The sequence below is a fragment of the Anguilla rostrata genome, chromosome 15 (assembly GCF_018555375.3).
Source record: "Anguilla rostrata isolate EN2019 chromosome 15, ASM1855537v3, whole genome shotgun sequence".
NCBI lineage: Eukaryota > Metazoa > Chordata > Actinopteri > Anguilliformes > Anguillidae > Anguilla > Anguilla rostrata.
In genome coordinates, this window is record NC_057947.1 from 13892664 (window position 1) to 13919771 (window position 27108).

General features: G+C 41.1%; 1 protein-coding gene across 4 annotated transcripts in view; it reads left to right on the forward strand.

Annotated features, from left to right (window-relative positions):
- Positions 1-14380: 14380 nt before the first annotated feature.
- Positions 14381-27108, forward strand: part of pcdh17 (protocadherin 17) — a 58490-nt gene continuing 45762 nt past the window's right edge. For 2 of the 4 annotated variants that reach the window (XM_064310452.1, XM_064310453.1), the window contains exons 1-2: positions 14381-14685; positions 15720-18516. In XM_064310452.1, coding sequence (XP_064166522.1) covers positions 16033-18516 — 2484 coding nt within the window. In that variant the 5' untranslated portion in view covers positions 14381-14685; positions 15720-16032. The remainder of the gene's footprint in view (positions 14686-15719; positions 18517-27108) is intronic. The other 2 variants (XM_064310454.1, XM_064310455.1) reach the window with 1 other exon arrangement.

The following is a 27108-nucleotide window of genomic DNA, read 5'->3' on the forward strand; positions in this document are numbered from 1 at the left end:
GACATTACATTTATTTAGCAGATGCTTTTATCCAACGCGACGTACAAAAGTCCATATCATGGTCATTGGACAACTACAAAACACAGGTTGAATAAGGTACAGGAGGTGGAAGAGATACAACTTGGCAAAGAAAATCAGACAGCTAAAAAGTAAAACAGGGAAGGAAGTGAGACCTTTTCTTTGTAGATCTGTATGCTGCATATAGCATTGTTAGCGTAATGTAATATCACTCAAACTGAAACAAACTGTAATTTTTCATCTTTTTATTTTAGATTTTGTACTTCTACTTAAATGCTGTAAGTATTATGAAAGAAGTCCTCTCTAATTGTATGCAAATATCTATATCAGGTTATATGGTAAGTCATGAGGCTCTTCTCTTAGAATCCCCAAATAAAATAATTTTGTATGTCTGGTGCTCATAATTTCTATAAATCAGTCTTATTTTTTCAGTGGTATAAATATAGAAACCATATTAGGTCACCTATTTAAGAAAAGGTTTGTAATTTTCAACAATCTGACTACTTGTGTAGCTTACATTGCCAGAAATAATGTGGTGACCCAACTTTGATAGTATCTCTTCTGAAAAATCGCTTTGACCCATTTCTAGATACAAAGTAGTGCATGTTTCTGCTCTTTCTAACTCCTGTGAAAATGAATATGCTGAAGTGGTATAGGTTACTGGCTCTCCCGTAGAGTTTACTGAGACTGCCTGCGGTAAAATTTAATGTAATTCTAAAATAAGATAAATTGTTCTAAATCAGTGGTGATTTCATATTGTCGTTGGCAGAGGCCAACAGAAACTCAGTGAAATCAATGAGAGATCTCTTCCAAATTTAGCTTAAGATCAGAAAAGTGATCGTATATGTAGAGAAATTGTTTTATTGGCAATCCTCCACATGTATTTGGCTGCATTTTATGCATTCAGTGTTACTGTAGTTGTGCTCGTCAGTTAAACAGAAAACATCTTAATGTTATTAACTGGATTGTATGCATCTGACAAATAAGTAGCTATTTCACTTATAAATGGATTTTGTGCCAGTTCTTGCCTTGGTCTGAATGGCACAGAAGTTCCGACATATTTCTTTTCGAGGCTTCATGCAATCCTTGAATGTTAACTGACCATAAAGAGAGGAAAATCTGAAATATCACTGAACGGGCTTTAACCGCTGAGAACATATTTTCAGGAAGCAACACTAAAGGATTAAAAAAGAGCATGAACACTTTTTACACATATTTTATACATTTTATACACGCTTGCAAAATTTACATGCAGTAAAAATCAGGTTATGCTCAAGGTCGCAGCAGCTGTGCCTCACACTGAAACAGAGCCTGCAACCTCCTTTGTGCATTACATACCCAGCATCTTAACCCCTAAACCGTACATCTGCTGCTGTCCGTCTCCTTTTCTGGGCTGTTGGCAAATCAGCTTAGCATCAGCTGAGCAGACAGTTCCTGTGATCACCCCAAATAAAAAGGATGCTGATAGTCCTGGGTTTCGCAAATCCAAATTTGAATTGCACAGCTTTGTTTGTGAGCTTGAAAAGAGGGTCAGGGTTAAATCAGTTGGACACCCTTGCTACTCCTCTACCCACTCTGGAGCAGGATAGATTTTTTGTTTGTTTTTGTGTGAAAAATCATGTTTTTTATCTCCTTTTTTTCTTCTTATTTTGCTCATTTTACTTTTTATTTTACTTATTTCTCTATTCTATCTGGATGTTCAGCTGTCCCGCTCCTGAAGCAATCTTCAGTGTGTGAGAGCACAGACAAACATGCATCATGTCCCAGTCAATTACATTTCACTTCAAGTAGGTTCAGGAAATAAATGATAAATCAATGCATTGACTGAAATAATAATCCTCATTACAACATTATGGACATCTTCTGATCATATCCTGAATGGAAACGGCAGGCATGTTCTGAGGTGTGGGTGCGAGTGAGTGCTTCTCTCCACTCTGCGGTCCTCCAGGTGAGCTGCAACAGCCACAGCTTTAGAATGAGTACCCTTCAGACAGAGGGAACGTTCGAGCCAGTTAAACTGGGGAATGATTAGGTAGCCAGGTCAGAAAAACCAGGTTGGGAATATTGTCAGGACGAGAATGATGATGACTTCTACAGCACAGTATGCCTGTCACTGCACAGTGGCAACGGCGTTTATTTTGTCCAAAATAAATGTCACACTCTAGCAACTCACCCTGACTTTCCCCTCCCAATTAATAAACAACATCAGCCCTGTTTAGGCTCAGTACTAGCCCTGTCTTGTTGAGCTTCAGTACTAACCAAGCCCTTTCCTTCCTTGCTCAAGCCTTCCATTGGAAGAAGGAAGGTAAATGGCAGCTGGTCAGCTATTAGGACAGCAGTGCTTTATTTGCCACCCAGAAAGGGCCATTGGCCAATAGTAAAGATATCAGTGGCCTCGCCCAACCTTGATTCATTGATCAGGTTTCTTCCATTAGTAATAAGTCAATGGTGTGCACCTCCGAAAGGAAACGATTGAGTAGGAGTAGTTTAAAAAATGAGAAATAGATGAGAACCCCATTCACAGCCTAGCAGGTGCTAGCCATCATGACCCGTGTTCCTGTAGGTTAATGCAGAATTCTGCAAGAATGCTCATGGACACGGCGGCATTTTTCTATTGGCTACTTCTCTTGTGTGTTTATAAGGCCTTGTGACACCATCTCATGTAAAAACACACATAGGTGTAGCCACTTGGCGCAGGGGCATCGACCCGTTCTTCCATTATCTGTCATTTTGAATTAACCTTTTAACATTCACTAAAAGCTCAAAGGAATCACTTGAGCGAAGTGTCTGCAGGCGCGTGTTGCATGTGCGCAAGTATGTACACGCGACTTTTCGCTGTGTATGAATTCAAATCCCCGTCAATGGCCGATCTTCAATTTTCCCAGTGCTGCGGGGTACGGAGCAGTAATTAAAATTTCTCTCTTTTGTGCTCTTATCGTGCACCTGCGCGAATGTGTCCCTGTTTAATCAGGTCACAGCTGAGCCAAACGAGGTGTCTGCTCCCCGACTACAGAGCGCCCCTGACCGGGGGGATTCAGGGTGGAAAGGACGGCATTCATGTCTCAGACATGGTAATAGAATACTGGCCAACTCTGAGCTGATCTGGGGCGAGAACAATGGACAATATTATGTAAGAAGCCGTGCACCGGGGTTACTATGGGGGCAATGCAAATATGGGCCAGTAGGGAGCAGTGTTTCAGCCCTGCAGTTGCTCCTACGTGTTACTCCATACAGTACATTTCCATCAGCAGTTCTTCGAGAACACTTTTTTTTTAAAAAATTTGTTTAATTCTTTCTACTTTTTGAACAATTTTTGTGCAGTTAGATAGCAGACTGTAATTATAATGTTTTCCATCCATCCCATTTTGTGTGTAGTGTCTACGTGGGCCAGAAGGAAGACTCCCACAGCTGGACTAATGGGTTTTTAAAAATGAAGATAATCCAGGCCAATGAAAGGTTTACACACTAAAACTGAAATTGCGAAGGCTCTTATTGGGAAAAGAGTTTCTTACTGTACGTTTCATTACATTACATTACTACCATTTCTGTTAGCAGATGCCCTTATCCAGATTGAAGCGAGAAGACATAAGTACATCTACATAAATTACACGACCGCAAGACAGGGAGGAGTTCCACCAATACACAATGTTTAGAGGCATGTTTAAAAGCATTTGTTGAATTGGTGCCTCCATTTAGATAAAAGGTTTAAAAATTAAATAAATAAATAAATATGTGGGCCTTATGTTCAAATACTGTACAGTACAGGCTGCTACTATCTGCAATATACACTTCTGCTTTCTTCAGGGTATGACTTTTAAAAAATAAAAAATAAAAAAACAGCTTAGCCCTGCACTGTTCAGACTAAAGTGTAGCTGTACAGATAAAAGAATCCCGTTTTGAGGCTGTCACAGCAACACAACCCCGGGAATCCAGGAGAGGGTGCTTCCATTAAAAAGCAGGTTGTCACTCTTGTGAAAAATGTGTTGAGACGTTGAGAAAAACCAGACGTGAATGACATGCTAGTTCATTTCTCTTGTTCAGTTTGTCTTGCTCTTTTTATCAAAAAAATTCATGATTTTATTTCACTTGTGTTTTTGTTGTTCGTCCTAAGTATTTGTAGTATTCCACCTTTTGGACATTGATTGAGGTTGTGTTGAAATTGATCATATCCTTTGTCTTCCCTTTGTGGATCTTCATGTCAACTTTGGCACTTTCTCTGTTTAGTTTATTTAGCTGATGATTTATTTTGTCTGTATCTATTGAAAATGGGGCCGGCTCGTCTGCAAATCTTAAATTTAGTTCTTCTCAGTCAATTATAAAGCCAGGTTTGTAATGAGTTCTTGAAGGACCTCTTAAATAGATGCTGTGAACAATTTTGGGGATAGGGGACCTTGGCGGATGCCTCTAGGACTACCAAAGCTTTTTGGACTTAGTCATCAATATGCATGTATCAATAGATGTGTTTAATTATCTTCATGCAATGTATACCTATTTTCTAAGGGCTTCAAAGATAATAAAATGTTCCAACTGAGTCAAATGCTTTTTCATAGTCTATGCACATTAAGCACAGTGGTAGGTAGCATTCATTTGATTTATCAATGACTTTGTTCATAGCATGTATATGATCTGTTGATGGATATCTTTTCCTAAATCTTTCTTGCTCTCATGCCTGGTTTTCCTCCAGGATCTTTTCCATTCTGTTTTTCTGGATTCTTGTAAAGAGCTTGTAGAGATGGGAGAATAGACTACTGGAACGACGTTCTTGATGTCTTTGGGGTCTCTTTTCTTAAATATAATAATGATTTTTGTTATTCTTTCCAGCTCATGGGACCTTTTAAGTTTTAATGTCATTGAACACTTTACTATTACTGTTGTTCCACCTATGATGTCATCATTTACTAGAGATTTATTGTTTCATCATTTTCGTTGCTTCTTCTATGTCTGACGTAGTAATTGATGGGTCTTCTTCTGTGTCATAAATATGTGTGCATAAAAGATTTGGTTAGGTACAGTAGATTTGTGCAGAGTTTCATAAAAGTCATCACATTCCATTTACCTTTCCGTGTTTGCCATTTTGCATTTCTTTCCTTGTTTGTAATTTCCTTAGGATTAGTGCTACATAGCAAAAAATATTTTCTTGAAGTTCTCTTGGTCTGTAACGATGGCCTTTGGAAATAAATGAATGAAAATGTTCCCGGAAAGGGCACAAGTCTGACACCCCCCCTCTGTGCACTTTTCCTGGCACACTGTGCAGAACATAAAACCCTGACCGAAACAGGCCCTACTCCCCAGGTCTGCATGAGCGACACATCTGATCTCATTACCTGAAGAAAAACTGTCGTCATTAAATTTAAATTTAATTTGTGAATTGTCGTTTAATGTAGCTGTTTATGTCTGTGCTCCTTAACTGTGTTGCCTGCCGGAGCTGTTCCTGAGGTAATTGAATTTGTTCTAATGGAGAAAACTGTTAATAGGCAAGTTTATCCCATATCATTTTAGCACTCTTTCATCTGTATCTAAGCATGTCCTGCTATGCGTGTTGCTTGTCAGAATGCATGTCAGAGATTCAAAGTTACTCAATACATCTAGTATGAAGACAAACAAAGAAGAATTGGCCATTTTGTACTGATAACAGTCTGCTCTATCTGGTTAAACAGGTTTACAGCTGTAAAATTCCAAAAAGAAGTCAACAACTACAGAAATCAACATCTAAAGAAAGTCTGTGTGTATGAAAACATGATACATGATTGCACAACTGAGCAAAACCCAAAGATATGTCCTTTTTCAAAAAAGAATGGCCTGTTGTCAGCTAAAAAACAAATCTGAGCTGAAAAGGCCTAATTCAAGGATGTGTACAGTATTAATGATATTAGTGCTTGTTGTTGGAAAAGCATTGTTAAGGTACAATCACATTTAAAATAATTATTACCTCAAAATGTCCACATTCGAATATTCTGTAGCACGCTGTTTCCCTCAACACGTATTTTGCAGGTTTGATTAGCAAAGCGCAGGCCGTGTCTGGCCCTTACTTCGTATGCAATGGAGACAGTCGATACTGTCTGCTCAAATGTGGACCCTCAATGGATGAAAGCAGCGCCTGGGCTTTGTGTACTCTCCTACCGTTTGATCTCAGTTAAAATGTCAAAAAATCTTTCCTGAAAACCACAACCGCCTTCATGGTGGCTCAACTAAAATTGTAAAAATACTGTGCAAAGCCCCTTGGTTCCACAAGGAGCATTCATTAGCATCATTGAGCCCTGCTCCCAAGACCTGCCCTTTTGACTGAATGGAAATGCGGCCCTGGCCGCTCGTATGGTTCATTGGAACAGAGAGCCCCTAACACTCGCAGCAGAATGATGTCCAATGATCAGTGAATGGAAGTGAGCGAGTTCTTCAGTCCATTCACTCCTGCCTTTCCCCAGCCCAATTTAAAGCAGACTGTCAAAAATATGTGTTCTTCAGTGTACTGATGCTGACAACACAGGTTCACGTGTGTTTTGTGATATATGCAGCCATCCCCACCCCCAACCCCCCAATCTCCAGTAAAAAGACAGTAAAATGTTTGGGTTCAAACTGAAGATATTGCCATGCTGTATATTGGACATGTCAGGATTTAGAACACACATTTATGCTCTCTTGTGACAGTACAAAATCTCTGGCATGAGTCATGCCACTAAAATAGAAAATCCCTCAAAGGAACGTGACCTCTTGACTTTCTGGCAGAGCAATCTAATTAGTTGATTATATGTGGTTGATCTGAAAATGAAAGGATCTATTGAACTATTTGACCTGTGGGACTCTTTGTAGGTGTATCACAATGAACTGTAATTATATGACACAAAAAAGTCTGCGCTACAGTTATGACATCCAACAAAGTATTCTGTTGCCCCACCCCCTCCATATTGCAGCCCCCAATCATAGCCTTAGCATGTCATGCTGTTACAACAAGGTAGTATCCCCAATACAATTATTCAGAATGTTTAGATTTGCATGATGCAATGAAAAGCCAGTTGTCTAAGCTTTTCATTGCTTATTTTACCTTCTCATTGATTAAACATACACATTTAATTTATTGTCAATCTACAATCAATAGGCAAACAGTCTGAAGCAACTATTGTATTCAGTCAGTCGTTCATAAATGACATCTAGACTGTTAAGATTCTCTGATATAGATCTGATTTTAATCAGTTATAGTACAAACAACATCACCTTACATAGAAATAGAATAAGTGTACATGGAAACAGCTGTTTTCAAATAACATCCTCATTCATTTATGCTGTACTCAATTCCAATTCAGTGGATGTGACCTGTGTGTGGACATGCAGATTGAGTTTCTTGGCTTCTCCCTGCATGTATATCTCTTCATCAGGGCCTGTTCTAGCCTCTCTGCCGCGCTGCCCTCAGTGAGATTGTGGAGGGCTGGGGGGGGGGGGGGGGGTTGACTGTCATGAACGCAACACATTCCAATTTCCTATTTTTTCCTTTGTTTAGTGCCCCCCAAGACACTAGGTGGCTGTCTATATTGCCTATGCCAAGAACCAGCCCTGCTCTTCATTTTGTACATACAGGGTGTTTCAAAATGCCATGTCTTTGAACGCACAGGGGCACATACAATTCACTACTGGAACAGTGTAGATAGCCAGACAAAAACAGATCTGTTCAGGAAAAAAAAGTGAATTGAGCCAGAAATGTGGCAGCCTAAATGCAGTGCTAGTGTACAATAGCTCCACACACTTGGTATTGCTGAAACTAGTGAAACACAGCCCTAGATGAAAGTGTGTGCAGCATAGTGGGGGGGAGGGGGGTGGCAGAGGGGGAATAGTGGTGGGGTGGGACTACAATGAGCTTCCTGTCACTGAGCTGAATCAATGAAAAGGTTTTGCTTTCTGTAGCAAACTGACAATAGCTGGTTCATATCAGTGGGTGATTGTTGCCGTAAGGTAGCTCCACTGTATTCAGGAAGCCTCATTCTCCCATCACTGAGGTAATTTTGAAGGACGGAGTGTAGCACAGTGGGTAAGGAACTGGGCTTTTAACCGAAAGGTCGTAGGTTCGATTCCCGGGTAAGGACACTGCCGTTGTACCCTTGAGCAAGGTACTTAACCGGAATTGCTTCAGTATATATCCAGCTGTATAAATGGATACAATGTAAAAATGCTATGTAAAAGCTGTGTAAGTCGCTCTGGATAAGAGCGTCTGCTAAATGCTTGTAATGTAATGTAATGGAAATCACACTCCTATTCCTAAGGAAAAGTCAGCTCACTGGAGAGATTTAAAGAGTGGAAATTGAGATGAAGACATTACGTTTGCCATTCATTAAGCACCCACGTTTGCCATTCACTCTCGCAATGGTTTTCATTTCTATGGTACAGGAGGAAACACACACACACACACACACACAAACACGCATGCACACTCACACACGTACACATAATAAACACACAGGCATAGTATCAGTTGAGCCGATCAGGGAATGATAAGCTGTGTCCTGCTACCAAACGTTTTCCGAAGAGAGAAAGGGCAACTGTAAGGTCAAGGAGACACTGCTGCCACTCTCGGAGACTGGATACCATTAACCTAGCGGCGCTATCAGACGTCGCAGTTTCCTTGGCTCATCAAAGGGCATTAGAGATTGAAATGCTTCAACCGACGACGTTAAAGAAACCCGGCTTGTAATGATATGACAAAGGCTCCGGAGAGGAGCAACTGCTGATGAATACAAAAAGCCTGGCGGAGAGGAGCCGCCGAGGCAGCGATCAGCTGCGGCTCCCCCGCCGCATCACAATGAGTCACTTTCAGGAAGCGCGCTCGGCACGAGCCCGCAGGGGATCCGTGCACGCTCCCCGCCACAGTCAATGCCCCGCTTCCTCCCGTCGCATATTCATAGAGCACCGCCGCTGATCAACGGGATCGCTTAATAACCATGACATCAATTAAAAATATGATTTATTGACGGGGGTTTTTTGTTGTTGCTGCTGTTGTTGTTTTTTTTCCTCCTCCTCTGTCAAAGAAACAAACCAATTATAATCCTGTGTGAGGAGAGGTACAAAAACACAGCAACAATAAAACAAACAAATGCATGACAGCTCCAGAGTACACATGTGGTAGGAATTATAGTATTTGGGTTCAATATCCCAGAGCTGTTTGTCTAAGTCTGGGCAATATCAAATAATAAAAATCCGAATCTGTATATCTGTGTATCTTTTATGTTTCCCTTAGGTGGTTGTTTTCTATTCTGCCGGCAAAAAAGTGAGAGGGAAATATGGTTATGATTCGGAAGAGAATATTGCTTTTTTGAAGACTTATGACAGGACATGAATACTTAGAAATATAGTCACCTGCCCTTATCTATAGTGGTATCTAGAGTCTGAAAATCTTGTCTCGGTGACTAATAAACACCAGGACAGCTGCAATGTATTATAGTCAGACCGAGAGTACCTGATACATAAAGTTTTGGTATGTTTGCCATTTGCCCTGCAATGAGGCAAGCATGCAGTCACTACAGAGTAAATCAGCATTTTTGTAAATACGTATATAAGAACAGACAGGCCACTTAGAGCTGTAGATTACAGTGAAGGACATCCAGCACAAAAGGAGGTATGTATTTGAAAATGTGCTCTGGACTTGAAGGACCCTGTCAATATAATAAGATCTAATGTACAGGGGGAGTAGGCTTACTTTTTGCCATCAAATCAGATCGAGGGTTCATGTAAAGGGACAGTTCAGGCAGTTCAGACTGTGGTCAAACCATTATTTCAAAAACTTTAACCCTTCCTGTACAATTCCTGTAGATCTCTAACAGTTTTCAAAGGAAAAATATATATATTTCACTAATACTGAGAACAAAATTAGTCTTTTGTTTCATTGTGCATTTAGGAAAGCATGAGTTTTTTGGGTTTTACCTTCACCTGTGCAACTTTTTTCTTTTTTTTTGCTTTGTATTCTTACCTTATATGATTTACTCTGTATCACTTGGTCATATTTTTATTACCCCCAAAAATAATTGTAAAAATTAAATTAAATGTCATCTCTGCTGAAAATAGATTTAAAATGTTTTTAGATTGGGCCAGAGGATTTACATTTTAGCAACTAGTTAACCCCTTAAATCGCCCCAGCCCACGCTCAGTCCAGTGTAATGCATTCATTCTATTTTTTGTGAAATTTTCAATCAATCTGGTCACACAATATACCATTTATACATAATAAAATGCATCTATCTCTATAAACCATTTTATGATGCCAATGTTTTAGCAACAACAGTTCCTTATTTTGTAAAATATGGAAAGGCAAAACAGGCTTGGGGTCCACAACTTCTATGCGTTTTGGAAATCCACAGGTGACAGATCAAGGTAAAGTCAAAATTGTTATCATAGCGAGCGTCCAATGAACAGCATCCATTGTAGTTTTTGCACAAAAATGTGCTAACACAAAGAAACAATAGATCAATAAAATATTCATCGTTTACTTAGCAATTCTTCAGAGGAATTATTATTGTTTTCTGTTTTGCTGTTACAGTACAGACATGGCGCGAGTATGGTGTGCATAGGAAATGCTACTATCCCTGGTTTATACAGACTCTCTGGAACAAGATGAGCTGACCTACAAGATTCTGACCGGTACTGGCCAAGCAGTCTCTCAATATATATATATGGGACCAAAGCATCAGCAATGAGCATTGGAAACTGCCTGAGCATTTGGAAACCTTGGAAGAAATCACTTATCTGAGTGAATATTTCAGAGCAGGACAGTGAAAACATGTTTTACTGCACATCAGATGGCATGTTACATGAAGAATTAGATCCCATTTTATATCGGCGAGCATCTTCATACATCCTCAGAAATACATATATTTTTGTATTATTCAATACTCTTATAAATTAGGAGTAGACTCAATCGAAATCAAAAGTGGACTCAATATAAAGTGGAGCTCAATCTATGAATTAGTGAACTAGATAGTTAATGTAGTTATTTTCTACTGTCGAGGAGAGGGAGCTGGAGAGGGAGATGGAGGGGGAGAGGGAGGGGGAGGGGGAGGGTGACTGGTAGGGGGAAAGGGACCTAATTTCAGTACCGTTCTTCTACGAGCATATACCTAGTATACAATATATAGCATTTTACACCATGATATAATTTGGTTAACGAGTGTCTTTTTGGAGTCTCCAAATGGCTTTTCTGGAAACTCGCATTGACATAGCTTAGAAAAAAATGATGCAGAATACTCATTTTTGCACAGCCACAAGCCTCTGTATCCACTCTAAAAATATGTTTTAGGTGAGAAAAAAATTCCACCATGTTTGAGCTTCTGTTTCAGTAATATTTAGTATAATTCTGATTCTTGGAAAACAAACCCCCAAGGGTTACCTTTCAGAAGAAACCAGTATTATGCCTGTAGTCAAAAGTGTTCCAGAATAGTAACCATTTTATTTTGGATATGTCATTTCAGGCTTGTTTTTAAAAAGGGGTGTCACATACTGTGAGTTAATGTATATTTCAAAAGTATATTTGGCCACCCTGGTCCGAGGCCTTGTGGGGCATGAAGGGGGCTGGGGTTGGTCATGAGATCAATGTGAAATATTAAATAACGCTTTCCACTAACATTCTCATTTGTCAAAAAAAAAATCTGCATTATGTATTTGAACATTAATTATCTTACAGATTGAAAAATGGATGGGTCACAGAAAACATGTTTGCTCACTACCAGGATCCATGCCTGAGAAAGTTTTATAGCCTCCACTTTATTTCATAAAATTATTGTATCTTATTAGTTATTATTGCCATCCATGGTAATAATAAAATTTAAAAAATGTATAGAATATCCAGCAAAGGGGCATACGCTGGCACGTAACATAGCCCCAGTGCTGCATCCATGTGAGGGCTCCCCCTAGTGGAAGGTAACCAAAAAAACAGTCCTACTGTGATTCCGACTTCAATCCCTCAGCATATATTTATTTTTAACATTGTCAATAACAGTTCATTGTGGAATACAAGTGCAAAGTATAATTATATAATATACTATAAGTATAATACAATATATATACATTAAAAAATAATTTGTAAACATAAAATAAGTGTTAAATAGCACACATTGTTTACTATGCCACACAGTTGCAATGAGAATCATTTCAGCTCATTAAAAGTTCACCTGTGTTACAGTTTTACTGAAAAAATGCAACCTCTGTCTCGTATACAGAATTGTTTTTGAATGAGCTATTTAATAATTAGGTTTTTTGGAAGATTAGCATCTATGGGAACAAGGTGTGGTCTGGTAACTACTATTGCACAATTACTACCAGCACTATTACTAACATTCTACTACATGAACTAGGATGGGCAAGGCAACACTGTCACAACACTGTCACAGCAATTGTGGGATATAACTGGTTGAACAGGAATGCACTGTATTAGCTAATGCGACACTGTGATGTCCCAATTAGCACCATAGCACACCTTCTAGCAATGGTAATGTGCTGCAGGTTTCTCTGAACAAGTCCTCAGAATAACACCATTTGACATGCTCAAACCGCTTATTATGCATTAAACGACTTAAAGCTAAAGAGCCAAAACAATGATAGGGAGTGACTAGCGACATTCCACAAGCTTTATTCAGGTTTTGCTTAACAGAAATAAGGTGGCCATGCCAGGGACTGAGATACAGTAAGGGGAGGGGGGGAGAGAGAGAGAGAAAAACTGGTGCTCATCCAGCTCAACAATAACGGCTCACAGTGTTTTTGGAATGTACACATAATGTCAGTTTCCCCTCATTAAGAAAAACAGCATATTTACTTGCATTGTGACATTATGCCTGTATATCTGTGGGCATCATCTTTGATCGTTTTTTTTTCCTCTTGCAAATGAAGAACATGAAGTACACGTTCTATAACTACAAATGCCCCTCATTAAATCATTTATTTATATATTTCTGAGATATCGAATCAATTTAATAAAGGGCACGTGTGCGCGCGCATTTCTGAAGGACGCATTCCAAAATATGATAATGCATGTATATATTGCATGTGATAGGTAAATGTTTAAACTTCATTTATGTTTTGCTTCAACAAATATAACAATAATAACACCGTTGCCTACATCACGATAGTACTGACAAAACGATTATTAAGGGTCAAGTATTTCCTGTTTTAAGTTCTCGCTACACTTGATTCTTTTGATTGGATTGTCATATTCTCGGCTAAACGATAATGGGGTGGTATAATCCACTATGCTTTGTATATGTTATAAAACGAGCAACCCATTCAGTTTAGGGAATCTTAATCTTTTGTTTAAATATTTTATACTGGTGTGCCCTGTGGTCGTTTTCATTCTCTCGCTGTTTCATAAAGATGTTGGAGTTCACGTTTCCTGAGATCTTTAGTGAACTGGGTACGTAACAGTCTTCAGCCTATCAGTATGAAATCAGCAAAGTCTTTCTTTCAAGTTAAATGTAACATTATATCTATCTCGCCAATAAACAATTCGTATCGGCCACTGCTTTTAGAATAAATCGGTTACAGCTCAATTGGCTAATTGCAACGGAATATAAGTATTATTTAACAAGTGTATTATGACTTCCTAAACTTATGCCACTTGTTTTGAACACCCCCGTTAAACCGAAGCACTGTTTATGGCATACTTTCAGTTTTGAACACGCGGATTAAACCACAGAGATTAAATGCGCTTTTACAGTGGGAACAGCTCTTTTGCCAGACAGAAATGCTGTTCAGTATCGCTCAAAGCAATACACGAAGTAGTACAGCGCCACCTCTTGCTTTACAGAATTTAAAGGATATTTACCCTGCTGTTAATTCCGGACAAATAACACAAATAAGAAATTGGCCGAGAGATAGCCTATCTGATCTAGGCTACAGTTAGCACATGGGATTCCGTCGGCTGGAAATAGTATATCTTTACGATGCCTGTGTTATTCCCATCGTGTTTTAAAAGGCATGGGTTTTGCTGGCGTGTGCTAATATGAGTGCAAGGTCAGAGTTTGTGTTACTATGAGTACATAACGGATTTTTTTCGGTTCTGAATTTTATTTCGTGCCGATTAGGCAATTGCTCCATGTTGACGTAGGCTATCGGACCGTGCGAATCAAATGCAAGCAAATCTCGGAAACCTGCTTTTAGTAAACGCGCTTAGTAAATTTAGACTGAAACAGTTCCCCGACTTATCTTTCCACTATATTGAAACTAACAGGTCGAATCACGTACTCATTCAATTGATTTGTGAATTCCGCCCCCAACGCGAAATGCACAAATGCCATTGGCCGAGCCAAAGGCAGGTTGCATCCCCCTGACGTTTATTGGTTGGCAGTAGATCAGTAACCATGTTTAATGCACTATGAGGTGAGCGGAGTTAGTCAGTAAGAGACGTTGAGAGGGAGCTGGTGGTCTGCGGAGTGTTAAATTGTAATCCTAGCGTTTCAACAGTTGATGTGCAAGGAGGGTACGCAGAACACATTGACACGAGATTGTTTTTGGAGATACGCAGAAACTGGACCGTTGACAGTCACCTTACAGCCGTCATGCATTGGACTTAGTAAAAAGAGCAAGGGCAATGCTATCACCGAGCTGTTTTACCCCGCATCAATGCAGCATGCAAGAGGGATGATCACATTTATGATATCCGGTCTGGATCTATATTTTCCTATTGGGATCTTCATATACCACGTAAGCATTCTTCAAAACCATATTTTTGTGTTTGTGACTTACTGAAGACAACTTGAGCGGAAGGAAATCCACTGAATTATTATCAGGGATACTGGGGGGAAACCTGCTCATTGATATTACTGGCACACTTTCATGACCAGTTTAGCCACTTACAGTGTAGACTAAAGCACGCTGGAGCTTGTGGTTGTTCTCATCCTAAGAAATAAGACACCGAGAGGACATTATGATGTGAATCGGAAGCCAACTGCTGTATACTAAGTTCATGCCGCGTGCTATTGATATGATTCTTTGAATTGTATAGATAGCTATATGCGTTCCAATCGTGAGGGCATTGCGCTTCTGCAGGTTAAGCTACTGTAGCTACCCCGTATCAGCGAGAATGCAACAGCTTTTACGAAAGCCCCCGGGCTTCAGCGAAAAAAAGGGAAAAGAAACTAATGTCAGAACCAGCTAGCCATGTCAGTCATTTTATTTCTTGTTTTTTATTTAAATTCGTGTCAGATACCATCCTGCAGTTGATTTGTGTGGATTTGCGTAAGGGATCTTATTTGGACGCATTTGTATTCAACGGGCTACTTGAAGACTCGTAGATACAGCCACGGAGACGCAGCTGTTGCGAATGTCACAAAAACATTCTTGAAGCGGCATTATCTGTCAGATTTTGTTCTGTCATTCCAATTGAATTGTTGGAATATACAAATGCTGTTCACACGAGCATTTATACTTACTGCAGAAATGAATATAAACACGTAGTCTTCATGATAAAATAATATATGTACATAAATCAGCGCATACCTCAAGGTTATTCACAACGCTTTTCATCGCCTACAGTTAAATATAATTTCCTTAACCTTGTAGAAAAATTGCATCCGTTTATTTTGTGGCTGTTGGAAAATAAATACAAATTCAAGTCTCTGTATAAGGAAGATGTTTCAAAAATGTAAAAAATGTTGTGAAGATTGGTGACTAAATAGTTTGTTTCACTATGTTTCCTGTACTGATGGGAGAATATTTTATTTCCTTTTGTATTTCAGATGAGCTCATGCACCACGGCTATTTCATTTTGAGAGAACTCGATTGCGATTATGCCACAGACGAGTCTGGGCGTTCCGCTGAATTTAAATTAGGTGTAAGGCATCACCGTTTGTAATTAAAAAGGACGGAAAGCAAGGCCAGAGAGGAACTAAAGATCATAAAACCAAACGGAAAATGACTTTTCATTCTGTTATGAACGGGACTGTCGCCTAATTGCAATTAAGTGTCGGGATTGTCAGTTTGCTGAACAAATCAACAGGTCGGAATCAAAAAACGCATCTCAAAATAAAAGCGCGTCGCATCGTAAAGGGGATGTATCTGTCCGTTTTCTTCTTTCTCTTGCTGTGGGCACAAGCCCTTACACTGAAAAACTTAAATTATTCCATCCCCGAGGAACAGGGGCCGGGGACTGTGCTTGGGAACATTGCCAAAGACGCCAGACTGGGACCGGGAGAGCGGGGCAAAAAATCCAACTTCAGGGTGTTGGAGAATTCAGCCCCGCATCTCATTGACGTGGACCCTGAAAGCGGACTGCTGTATACGAAGCAGCGGATTGACAGGGAAACACTGTGTCGACGAAACCCCAAGTGCCAGCTTTCAATGGAAGTGTTTGCCAACGACAAGGAAATCTGCATGATTAAAGTGGAAATACTGGACATAAACGACAATTCGCCCAGCTTTCCCTCTGATCAGATCGATATTGACATTTCTGAAAATGCGGCTCCAGGAACACGCTTCCCGCTAACAAGCGCGCACGACCCAGATTCTGGGGAGAATGGGTTGAAAACCTACCAGATCACACGAGATGATTACAATATATTTTCTTTGGATGTAAAATCCAGAGGCGACGGCACAAAGTTTCCAGAGCTAGTCATTCAGAGACCGTTAGACAGAGAGGAGCGTAGCCATCACACCCTCATATTAACAGCAACCGATGGAGGGGAATATCCAAGATCAGGAACCATGCAAATCAATGTGAAGGTTATTGATTCTAATGACAACAGCCCGATGTTCGAACAGCCTTCCTATACGGTAGATGTTCCTGAAAACTCCGCCCTGGGAAAAGTGCTGATAGACTTGAACGCAACTGATCCAGATGAAGGGAGCAATGGCCAAGTGGTTTACTCTTTCAGCGGTTATGCACCCGACCGGATCAGAGAGCTGTTCTCCATTGACCCCCGAACAGGTGTCATTAAGATTCAGGGAGAAATTGATTATGAGGAAAACCCAATTATAGAGATTGATGTTCAGGCAAAAGACCTTGGGCCCAACCCGATTCCAGGTCACTGTAAAGTGACTGTTAAGGTGGTGGACAGGAATGACAACTGGCCATCCATAGGGTTTGTGTCTGTGCGTCAAGGGGCCATCAGTGAGGCTGCCCCTCCAGGAACGGTCATTGCACTGGTCAGAGTCACGGACAAGGACGCGGGACGGAACGGGCAGCTCCAGTGCAGAGTTCTGGGTAATGTGCCTTTTAAGCTTGAGGAGAACTACGACAACTTCTACACCGTGGTTACTGACCGGCCTCTGGACCGGGAGGTGCAGGACGAGTATAATGTGACGATCGTGGCCAAAGACAATGGGATCCCACCGCTCAACTCCACAAAGTCGTTCACTGTTAAGATCTTGGACGAGAACGACAATGCGCCCCGCTTCACTAAGTCCGTCTACCTGCTTCAGGTGCCTGAGAACAACATCCCTGGGGAGTACCTGGGCTCTGTCCTGGCCCATGACCCAGACCTGGGCCAGAACGGGACCGTGTCGTACACCATCCTGCCATCAAATGTGGGTGATGTCTCCATCTTCACGTACGTCTCGGTCAACCCCACCAATGGTGCCATCTATGCCCTGCGGTCATTTAACTATGAGCAGACAAAGTACTTTGAGTTCAAGGTGGTGGCTAAGGACTCAGGCTCCCCTCACCTGGAGAGCAACGCCACGGTCAGGGTGAGTGTGCTGGACGTCAATGACAACGCGCCAGTCATTGTGCTGCCCCTCCTCCAGAACGACACCGCTGAGATCCACGTGCCCCGCAACGTAGGCGTGGGCCACATTGTCACCACGGTGAGGGCGGTCGATAACGACTACGGTGAGAGTGGGCGGCTGACCTATGAGATTTCTGATGGCAATGAGGACCACCTGTTTGAGATGGACTCAGTCACTGGGGAGGTCCGAACCGTCCACCCGTTCTGGGAAGAGGTGACCCCTGTGGTGGAGCTCATCGTCAAGGTGATTGACCATGGGAAACCCTCCCTGTCCGCTGTGGCCAAGCTGATCATCAAGGCCTACACGGGGCCCCTTCCCGAGGGGGAGCCAAGGATTAATGAAGAACAGCGGCAGTGGGACATGTCCCTCCCGCTCATTGTCACCCTCTCCATCATCTCCGTCATGCTCCTGGCCGCCATGGTGACCATTGCTGTCAAGTGCAAGCGAGAGAATAAGGAGATCAGGACGTACAACTGCCGGATCGCTGAGTACTCGCACCCTCAGTTGGGCAAGGGCAAGAAGAAGAAGATAAACAAGAACGACATCATGCTGGTGCAGAGCGAGGTGGAGGAGAGAGACGCTATGAACGTGATGAACGTGGTGAGCAGCCCTTCCCTGGCCACCTCCCCCATGTATTTCGATTACCAGACGCGACTGCCCCTCAGTTCCCCCAGGTCAGAGGTCATGTACCTTAAGCCCACTGCCAACAACCTGACTGTTCCCCAAGGACATGTGGGCTGTCACACCAGCTTCACCAGCCCTGTGACTAACACCACTGAGACTCCGGTTAATAGGATGTCAATAATTCAGGTAGGAAACACAATTTATGTCTGCTTTATGTCATCCCTCCCTTCTCCCGGTCTCTCGCAGCTATGAGATTCTTTGTGTGTAACTTGCAGAAAAGGATTGGGGGGGGGGGGGTGTTAATTTGTGACGAAGATGTTCAACACGAGAAAGGCCTACAGTGTGCATTAGGTCTAGTCGTGCACCTTCAGACCTCAGGTTGAAAGTCAGATCTTGTATATGAGTCATACAGTGCCAGATGCTGAAGAGTGTGTGTGTGTGTATATGTGTCCACGTGTGTGTGTGTGTGCGCACGTGTGTGCCTGCGCTTGTGTGCGGGTATGTATATTCCTATCATCTTTAATCATTGATAGGCAATGATAAATGGTTGTGCTATTACACGAGGGTGTAATTTGTCTTGCTGATAGGTTAATGCTTCCATGTAATTATAGCTAAAGCTAATGTTGTACAGCCACGCTATAGGTGCATCAAATACACTTGGTGATCAGTTTCACAGAGCAAATTATTCACATCTCCAGTTTTAAACATTTATTTTCATTCATTCATTCATTCTTTCCTTTTTTCATCACAAAGCTATGCATTTCAAACTTACAAAATTACAAAGAATACAGACAATTTCTTATTATGAAATAATACCAAAACACAAATGTTATTGTTTTATTTTACTCGTAGTTCTTTTTTGCGTCTGTTCATATCCTGCTCCTCATTGCGTCCTTGGTGGTGTATTCACCTGAAGAATTGCATTTCTTTACTGTTTTTTTTGCAGGCAAACACTAGTAGAGTAGATGCTTTATACTGTGCGAGGCGATCACTCCTTCTTTGCTACCACATTGTCCCCTCAACAATTGAGGACATTTTGCAGTCTGTTAGAGGAAGCAAGGAGGTTTGCTTGTTTTTCTCCCTCCAGCTAAGACCTCTTTGTGAAGAGAGATTTCCGTAAGCCGCTGACTGCTACCCCGTATCTGTTGTGCTAAGCCTGTTTTAAGTAATGGGAAATCTGTCATGTCAGACAAGGGCTGAAGTCAAACACAAGACACTGTACACTAGGTATACATATGCATCCTGCAAGATTACTGTTGGTTTAAAAACTGGTCATTTGGACTGAGTTCCTTTAAAGCTATACGTTGACCATCGGTCCGTATTTTTAGCGCATTTAGTTCTGAGGCTTACTTGCTTTTGTTTCCGGTAGTTCACATTTAATTAATCTGTGGCATCTGACTATGTAAAATGGGGGGTGGAGCAGACATTCTCATGAGTAAGCGCCGCTGTGCATGTTTTATTTTGTGTGTGTGCTCGTCTGCACATCTGCTTCTGTTTGCGTTTTAAATATTATTGTTTTGGCCATAAAAGGTGATGATCTGATTGATGTCTATCTGGCACAGACTGCCTAAGCACTTCCAGAATGTCTGTGGGAGTGTGGGTTGTGTTTCTCTCAAATAGCATATTCAAGGTCACACTGTGAAACATTCCAACCTGAGCTGGACCTTTTCACGGGAACAGAATCGTGGCAAAGGACCAGAGAACATGTAATGTAATGCAGATGTTATAAAGCATCACTGTGAGCTACAGTGGTGGATGTTATTGCTGTTGTCACTGCCTTCCTTCCTCTGTCAAAGAAAACAACCCCTCCACCCCATCCCCCTGCAAATTTTTTTAAATTAATTAATCATTGTCATCCCCATTTTAGTGCTTTCCTCCTATACATCAAACATGTGTATTCTATTATTTACAAGAAACAATGTGGGGGAGAGCCTGGGATCACGTTTCCAAAGTCGTTAGGCTCTCTCTTCCTCTGTCCTCCCTCCCTCTCTCCTCCCCTCCGTGCCTGTAGAGTGTAACCTAAATCTGTGCTGAGTGGTTGTGGGGAAATGACAGAAAAAATAAGGGAAAAGGAAAGACTTTCCCTTCATTTGTAACAGGGGTGGGGTGGTATGATAGGGGTTTGGGGGGAGCAAAATGTATCTGCTATTAATGGCAGGAGAGGAGAAATAAATAAATAAATAGACAGATAAATGAACAAATTAATTCATCTTTGCAAGGGCACCTTATGCCATTTTATTAGCCCGCGACAAGGCAGATGAAATTAATATGCCTGTAACCCCATTTTACAATGGTCTCCAAAGTTCCCCTTGGCTGGTGTGGTTTGGAGGAGTCACACTTGTTTTCAAATAATAAAATAAAGAAATACGTACACTTTAAAATAAATATATATATACAGTATATATAAATGAGCCCTGGCCAGCACCAGCTCACACACAAAGTGAGGCCCGGTGGAGTGCAACAAGCAGCATAATTTGATTTGTAAAGAATTATTGGGGATGGAGACGGATGGCACGTAATAATGCCTAACTCTGCCTAAGGCGCTAAAGCATATTACTTACAGTTGAATCAAGGTTAGAATTAATTCCGCAGGAGTATTCCTCAAAGTAGCAAGCGGGGGAATTATAATCTGTTCCGACGAGAGCGTGCTTGTCTTGAAAGTGATCGAGAATTCTATCCCACAAACCTCTTTGGCCTAATGGTGGTTAGAGATGCCAGCATGAGTCCAGTGACTAGATTACAGAATTAGATTTTCCTCAGGGATTCATCAAGAGGGATTTGGGTGAGGCCTGGGGTAGTCAAGACCCTTTTTATTCAAGTCTGAATAAGAAGTCCACCTTCTGAGGTAAGGAATATTCTCCCCCGCAATGAAGCTAAGAAACTGAAAGGAAAAAGTAAAATTCTGAAGCAAAGCCTGTCACTGAAGTTCAGAATCTGTTGCGTGTTATTGCTGCAGTCAAGCCCTCAACCATCAGTAGGAATGCATAAGTGGAATTTTTGTTTGTTTAATGTTTGTTTGTCTTACAGTCACTTGATTTCAGAGGCAGTGCAGTTTGTGCACTGTTGTTGTCATTAGTGCCCTCTCGTACAGCTCCTTGAAGGCCTTTAAAAAATAATAATAATAATAAAATACATACATTATGTTTGCTGGAAAGAAGGTGTAGAAAAAAAGGTATAAAATGATCCTCTAGATGGAGTCATACTGCCTTATGGCTGCTTTACAGTTGGTTTAGCAAGAGGAAAAGGATTAGCCATAAAGACTGCATATAGAAATGCATCCCGCCTGTCACTTACGCACATCATATTTACATCTGTGAAGGAGAATTGCAACCATAGACAAGTCCTCAAACCTTCACTGCACTTTGTCCTTTTATTTTTTATTTTTGTCACCATACTAATCAGCACAGCAGCGTGCTCCTTTTTGTAAGGGCTGATTGATAGGGCCTGTGTGACATGGAACTGATCCTGAAAATCAAAGAATGATGGCAGACTAGGGCAGGCTGGTGTTTCAGTTTAGTCTTAAAACTTAAAACCAAACAGCATTTGGAACCCAAGCTAGGTAATTAGCTCAGTTTACCTCGCGCAGGGGTCAAGCAGTGAGTCAGGACTACGAGTCTTTGGCCGGCCTCACCGCAGACCATTTATAAAGGTCAGCTGACAGCAGTGGGCAGGAGTCCGCGCTAAACTGACCAAGCGTTTCTCCCCCTTCAGATCCATGTCGATGTCGCAGCCACACAGATCTAGCTCTCTCCGTGAGACCGGGGGTGCTGAAGGGGTTTCCCTCAATAAGTCTCACACCGCTACTTCACGCTGCAAAGGTGGTTTACACCGCAGTGTGGAACTCTCTCTGCACAATCCGGGTGTTGTGGGAGAGCTTTAGATTGTGATCGATATTTTTTATATTGTGTGGCATTGTACTGCTTCGTTAGAAGAATGGGGTTGATAAGTCGCTGCACAAAATATTACAGCAAATGAACACTTGAGTGGTGAAAGCTGCTTACGATATCAAGAAGCTTATTTTTACATTCCTAAGAAGAGAACAAAGTGAGCAAATGTTACGTTAAATTGTCAATATTTATTTATTTAACTTTTTTAAACGCTTTGCTGATTTCAACAAGTTTGAGGCCGTGAGACACGAGAGAAGTGAAGTGAGTTAAACGGATTTTTGGAGAGCGCGTTTTTTTTAAACCCCCTTCCTAGTCTTGCATTCAGAGCGTGTGTGTGGGAAGAACGGTATACCGGCCATCACAGTGGCTCTCATATCTATGTGTCAGGCTGCTTCTCATTTTCCTGGCCTCTAGCTCCCTTTCACGAGCGTTTGGAGATCAGGCTCCAGAATGCATGCGGTTTTGTGGATTTGAGCTGACTCCCACGGTGCAACGGGCATATTTCTATGAGCTTTCATTTTAATTTTTTGGTGTATGTATTTTTTGCAAGAAATTGCGTCAATGTGTTCTGCGTTTCCAGGACACGAAACTACATTATTAGTCTGTCAGCATTAGTGCTTCTCTAAAGTACAACAGCTCTGTCGCAAATCGAAACTCTCACAACCTTCAGCTGAGTTTCCCCCCATAACAATGTTTTTTTGCGCATTGATTATCGTTGGTATCTCTGTATTACACTATCAGTGCAACTGAAGTAACGACGAAATGGCTGTGCAATATATGCGCTGCCAGTGGAAAGTGTCTCTTGCCACCGGTTAGAAAAAATATATGTATATTGTTTCGCGTTTCTTTATCATCTGCCCTATTTGTTATTTTCGGATAAAAAAAATACGGCTAGATTGTGATAGACACCTATATTTTTATTGGCTTATTAATAATTCATATAGCAAATCGCTGACAAATGGACGTTGCCACAATAAGATAGGCTACTGGAATACTCGTTTCATATGCCTCGGGTTGTTGGAGTGGGTGGGAAAGTCTAAACCACAAAACTTTGCTTCCATTAAAACGGATGAATATCAGCATTTGTAATTCCATTTTAAAGTAACGAGTCTCTGCGTAGATGTCTTCCAGCCGTCTTGTGGGTTTAAGTAAGGGAAATGAACGGCCATCATTTCGTTATAAATAGATCATAGCTACTTTGATGCTATTCTGGTCTTTTTAACCGACGACTGCAAATATTTCGGAGAAATATTAAGAAACTTCCCTTGAATGCGTTATCTCCAGACTAACCGTGCATATGAGAGTCTCTGGATAGAGCGGACGGTCATTAGCGAGATACAGAAGCATAAAGATGCGTAAAGAGACGTTAGTTGAACTGCATGTATTATTTACAAAATAAAGTTCTAAATCTAAGTAACTGGTAAATAATTAAGAGGCTTGTATAGCGCTGTAATTCCAGTCTTCTCTTCAGTGGGGCTGAACTCCTGAGAGCATTGATAAAACAACTCGTTTACGTTTCCTTTCCCATTGTTAAAAATAAAACGCATATATGAATTCTTGTCGCTGTGTAAAAGATAAGAGTCAATTAGTCAGACACTCCCAACAATGCGATTATCTTTTGGCTAAAACTGAAGTGTTTTACCACTTCCAGCCATTGCAGTTTAAACTTGTGAATCTAGCTCAAGGCTTGTTTGAATAGACCTCTTCTCTTTTTCCTGCCAGCTTTTGTACACTGCCGAAAATGCACTCATCAAATGTCTCAGGCCTGTGTTCACAGTAAATACATCTTTTTGTTTGCCAAGCACCAAATATTTCCAGAGCCTGTGAAATGAGCACGTAAAATTGCTGCATTTTAAATATCAGCCCTGTACATCTCCTCGGGTGCCACAGTTCACACCATAAAATCCGCATCACAAGCCTCCCAAACAACGTTTTGGCAGCATAACATCATTCACAATGGCTACAACATTTGCATTGAAATTCCACATGATTTCTGAGCTGGCCCGTGTGTTGGATTCCTTCCGACAGGATTTGAAATCTGTGTGACAAGGCAGAAATCATACTTGGGAAGGAAAAAAGTTTGGTGACAACAGCGTGGGGGCAATGTGACTGTGCAGAGAAGGCACCATTAGTTAAAATGGACACTGACTGCATTTAAGAAAGTAATATTATATAAATTCTGTGAAAATCACTTGTTGGTGTGGAATGCTATTTTCACAGGTAAAGGTGGGCCGCACTCCGCAAATCAGAACACAAATGTAAAAATTGGTCAAAATGCTAAGAATAAATAATGACTGATAATTACAATATTTAATATCAAAGATAACTCTTCAAAAATACCTTTTTTTCCAACAACAGCACACCACCAATGATTGGAATCCACAGCCAGAAGTCCAGTGCTGTAAATACTATTCTGTATTTCTTCCAGACTTAAGAAGTCATTTGAGATTTGAGATGAAATGGCTCCTGTGGTACTGCCTTAAGAAAAAAAAAAAACAAAGTAAATATTGCATGCTGCTGTTTTCGGCAGCTCACTTATGCTAACACCGCTCAGACCGAGAGCTGAATTATAAACCGCAGATATTTTTATTACAGATTTGCAGTTATAAAAAAAAGCTCTGGTTCCTGTTCCAGCTGGTTTAATTTTATGTTTTGTGGTTAATTTCACTGAAAAATGTCCCCCCCCCCCCCCTGTATTTTCCTGATTATCAGTGTAGGAAATGCGTGCACTGTTATACATGAGAAGTTTGATTGAAATCAGAAAATATTTCAGCTGCTCTTATTTGCTGCTGATGCAATCAGCAGTGCTGCAGAATTCAAGGGTTTGTCCTGTGTGGTCATCTCTGCCCATGTCTTACTCAGCCACCAAATGAGCCTGACTACGGAGGCTAATTCCCCCCACACCGTAGCCCGGAGGCTGGTTATAGCCAGATATCAGTACGTACTGACCGATTTGAGACGTTTATGAGATTCAAGATGCCATTACAAACTTTCTCTCAAAATGAAGTCTGTTCTGTCTAGTATGATGACGTTTTTACACAAACTACAAGTATAATGTTTGCAGTACCTTCAATTCTCTCTCTTGACTTTGTGTGTATCCACGTTCTCTCTCTCTCTCTCTCTCTCTCATTCTCAGCATTATAAGGCTTTTACCATAAATGAATGGATAGGCTCTCAGTACTGACTGGATTTTTTTTTGTTGCTAGGGTCACATTGAAGTTTTATGGTGGCTTTTATTTAGGCCGTTAGAGATGCATGGGAGCTGTAGGACGAGTCAGTCAGCACGTTGCCAACGAGCTCAAGCAGTCAAAGTCGAGAGTCTCCCGGAACACTCTGAAATGCTTGTCTGAAGAGGGTTTGAAATTTAGCAGTGGGTTTGAAGGGAAGGTCAGCCTGGTTTATAGCTATAGATTATACAAGATTGTTTCTTCTGGAGTTAGCTGATTAATACTAAACCCCTGGCTGACAGTTCTTTAATGCACTGTGGATGCACTTTAAAGAGTTCAGATGGCATTATGATCCCAGTTTTTGACAACACAGCATTAAGAGAGTCTTCCCAAGTGAATTTGCACAGTCTGTGTGGAGATACTCCCACACAATTACTTACTACTGACCAGAGTGCCGTTGGAGTCACCTTCAGGTGGAATGTGACCAAATTGCTCAGATAGTGCTAAAGTTAGCCTCCAAACTACCCTTAAAAACCTACTGTTTAAAAGCTTCAAAACTATATTTTACACTGAAATTAACATTGAGACATACAGATCATGAAAGCCAAGACATTAAAATAGTTGCTGTGTGTGACTGGTGACAAATGACAGTAGCTATGGTCTCAGTAGCCTAACAGAACTCCGGTGCTAGATTGTCATCTTACGTTTAACACCTTTAAACTATATTTTGCACTGAATTTGACATGAAGACGCACAGATCACGAAAGCCAAGACATTTTTCAGTTATAAGCAGATGAAACCCATTGGCTTGTAGCCGTGAAAGCCGCTGAGGTAATTGTCTGACTGGTGGCAATAAGCTGGCTGTCTTCCATGCGATGCAAAACTATGGTGCTGTCATCTTGCCTTTGGAAGCTTAAAAACTGTATTTTTACTCTGAATTCGCCATTACGGCATACAGATTATGAAACGCACAATATTGTTCTACTGAAATAAATATGAAACAGCCAAAAAATACCATTTATGTGAAATTGGGCATAGCGAATACCAATTTATTAAGAGAGAACGGGGTCACATGTCCTCTCTCTACGGTACTCAGACATCAGGCAGCGAGCATGTATGTGTTTTGAGGGGCTTTGAGGAAAAGCTTAAGGGTGGCAGTGGAATGTTTTTTTTTATTCTCCAAAATCTAGTGATTTGGCTCGTTTCTCCAAACCTATACACTGCACCTTTAATTAGGGGGGAAAGTATCTTACCTGCAAGTTTGACTAGCGAGTCCTCAGGCTGTTAGCATAAGACTGTGGATTTAGTCCAAGTTAAAATATCCCAGCCTTTGTTTCATGAATATTAAGGCCATAAAGCTGCTGTAGACGCAAGGTTTCTGCGGGCCTTTTCTCTGCATGTTAACAGACCTGGACTTTCACCTCTTCTACACCAATCAGTGCTCCAGTTAAACTGAAACTTAACTTCCCTCCCACCCCTACCCTGGGTACAGTGTTTGAACAAAACAATAGAAGAGAAAGCAAAATAACATTTTTATCTTTGGTGAATGTGTCTGAGTACTATGTGAGGATGCTGAGGAAAAAATAGCCCTTAAATATCCCTTAATCCAGTTTTGACACCCTGAGGCAAAACTGTCATGAAAATCTGCTGATATCCATAGAAGTGAAAAGGAGTACACTCCTGTGTGTTTACCTCTCTCTATCTCTCTCTCTCTTTCTCTCTGT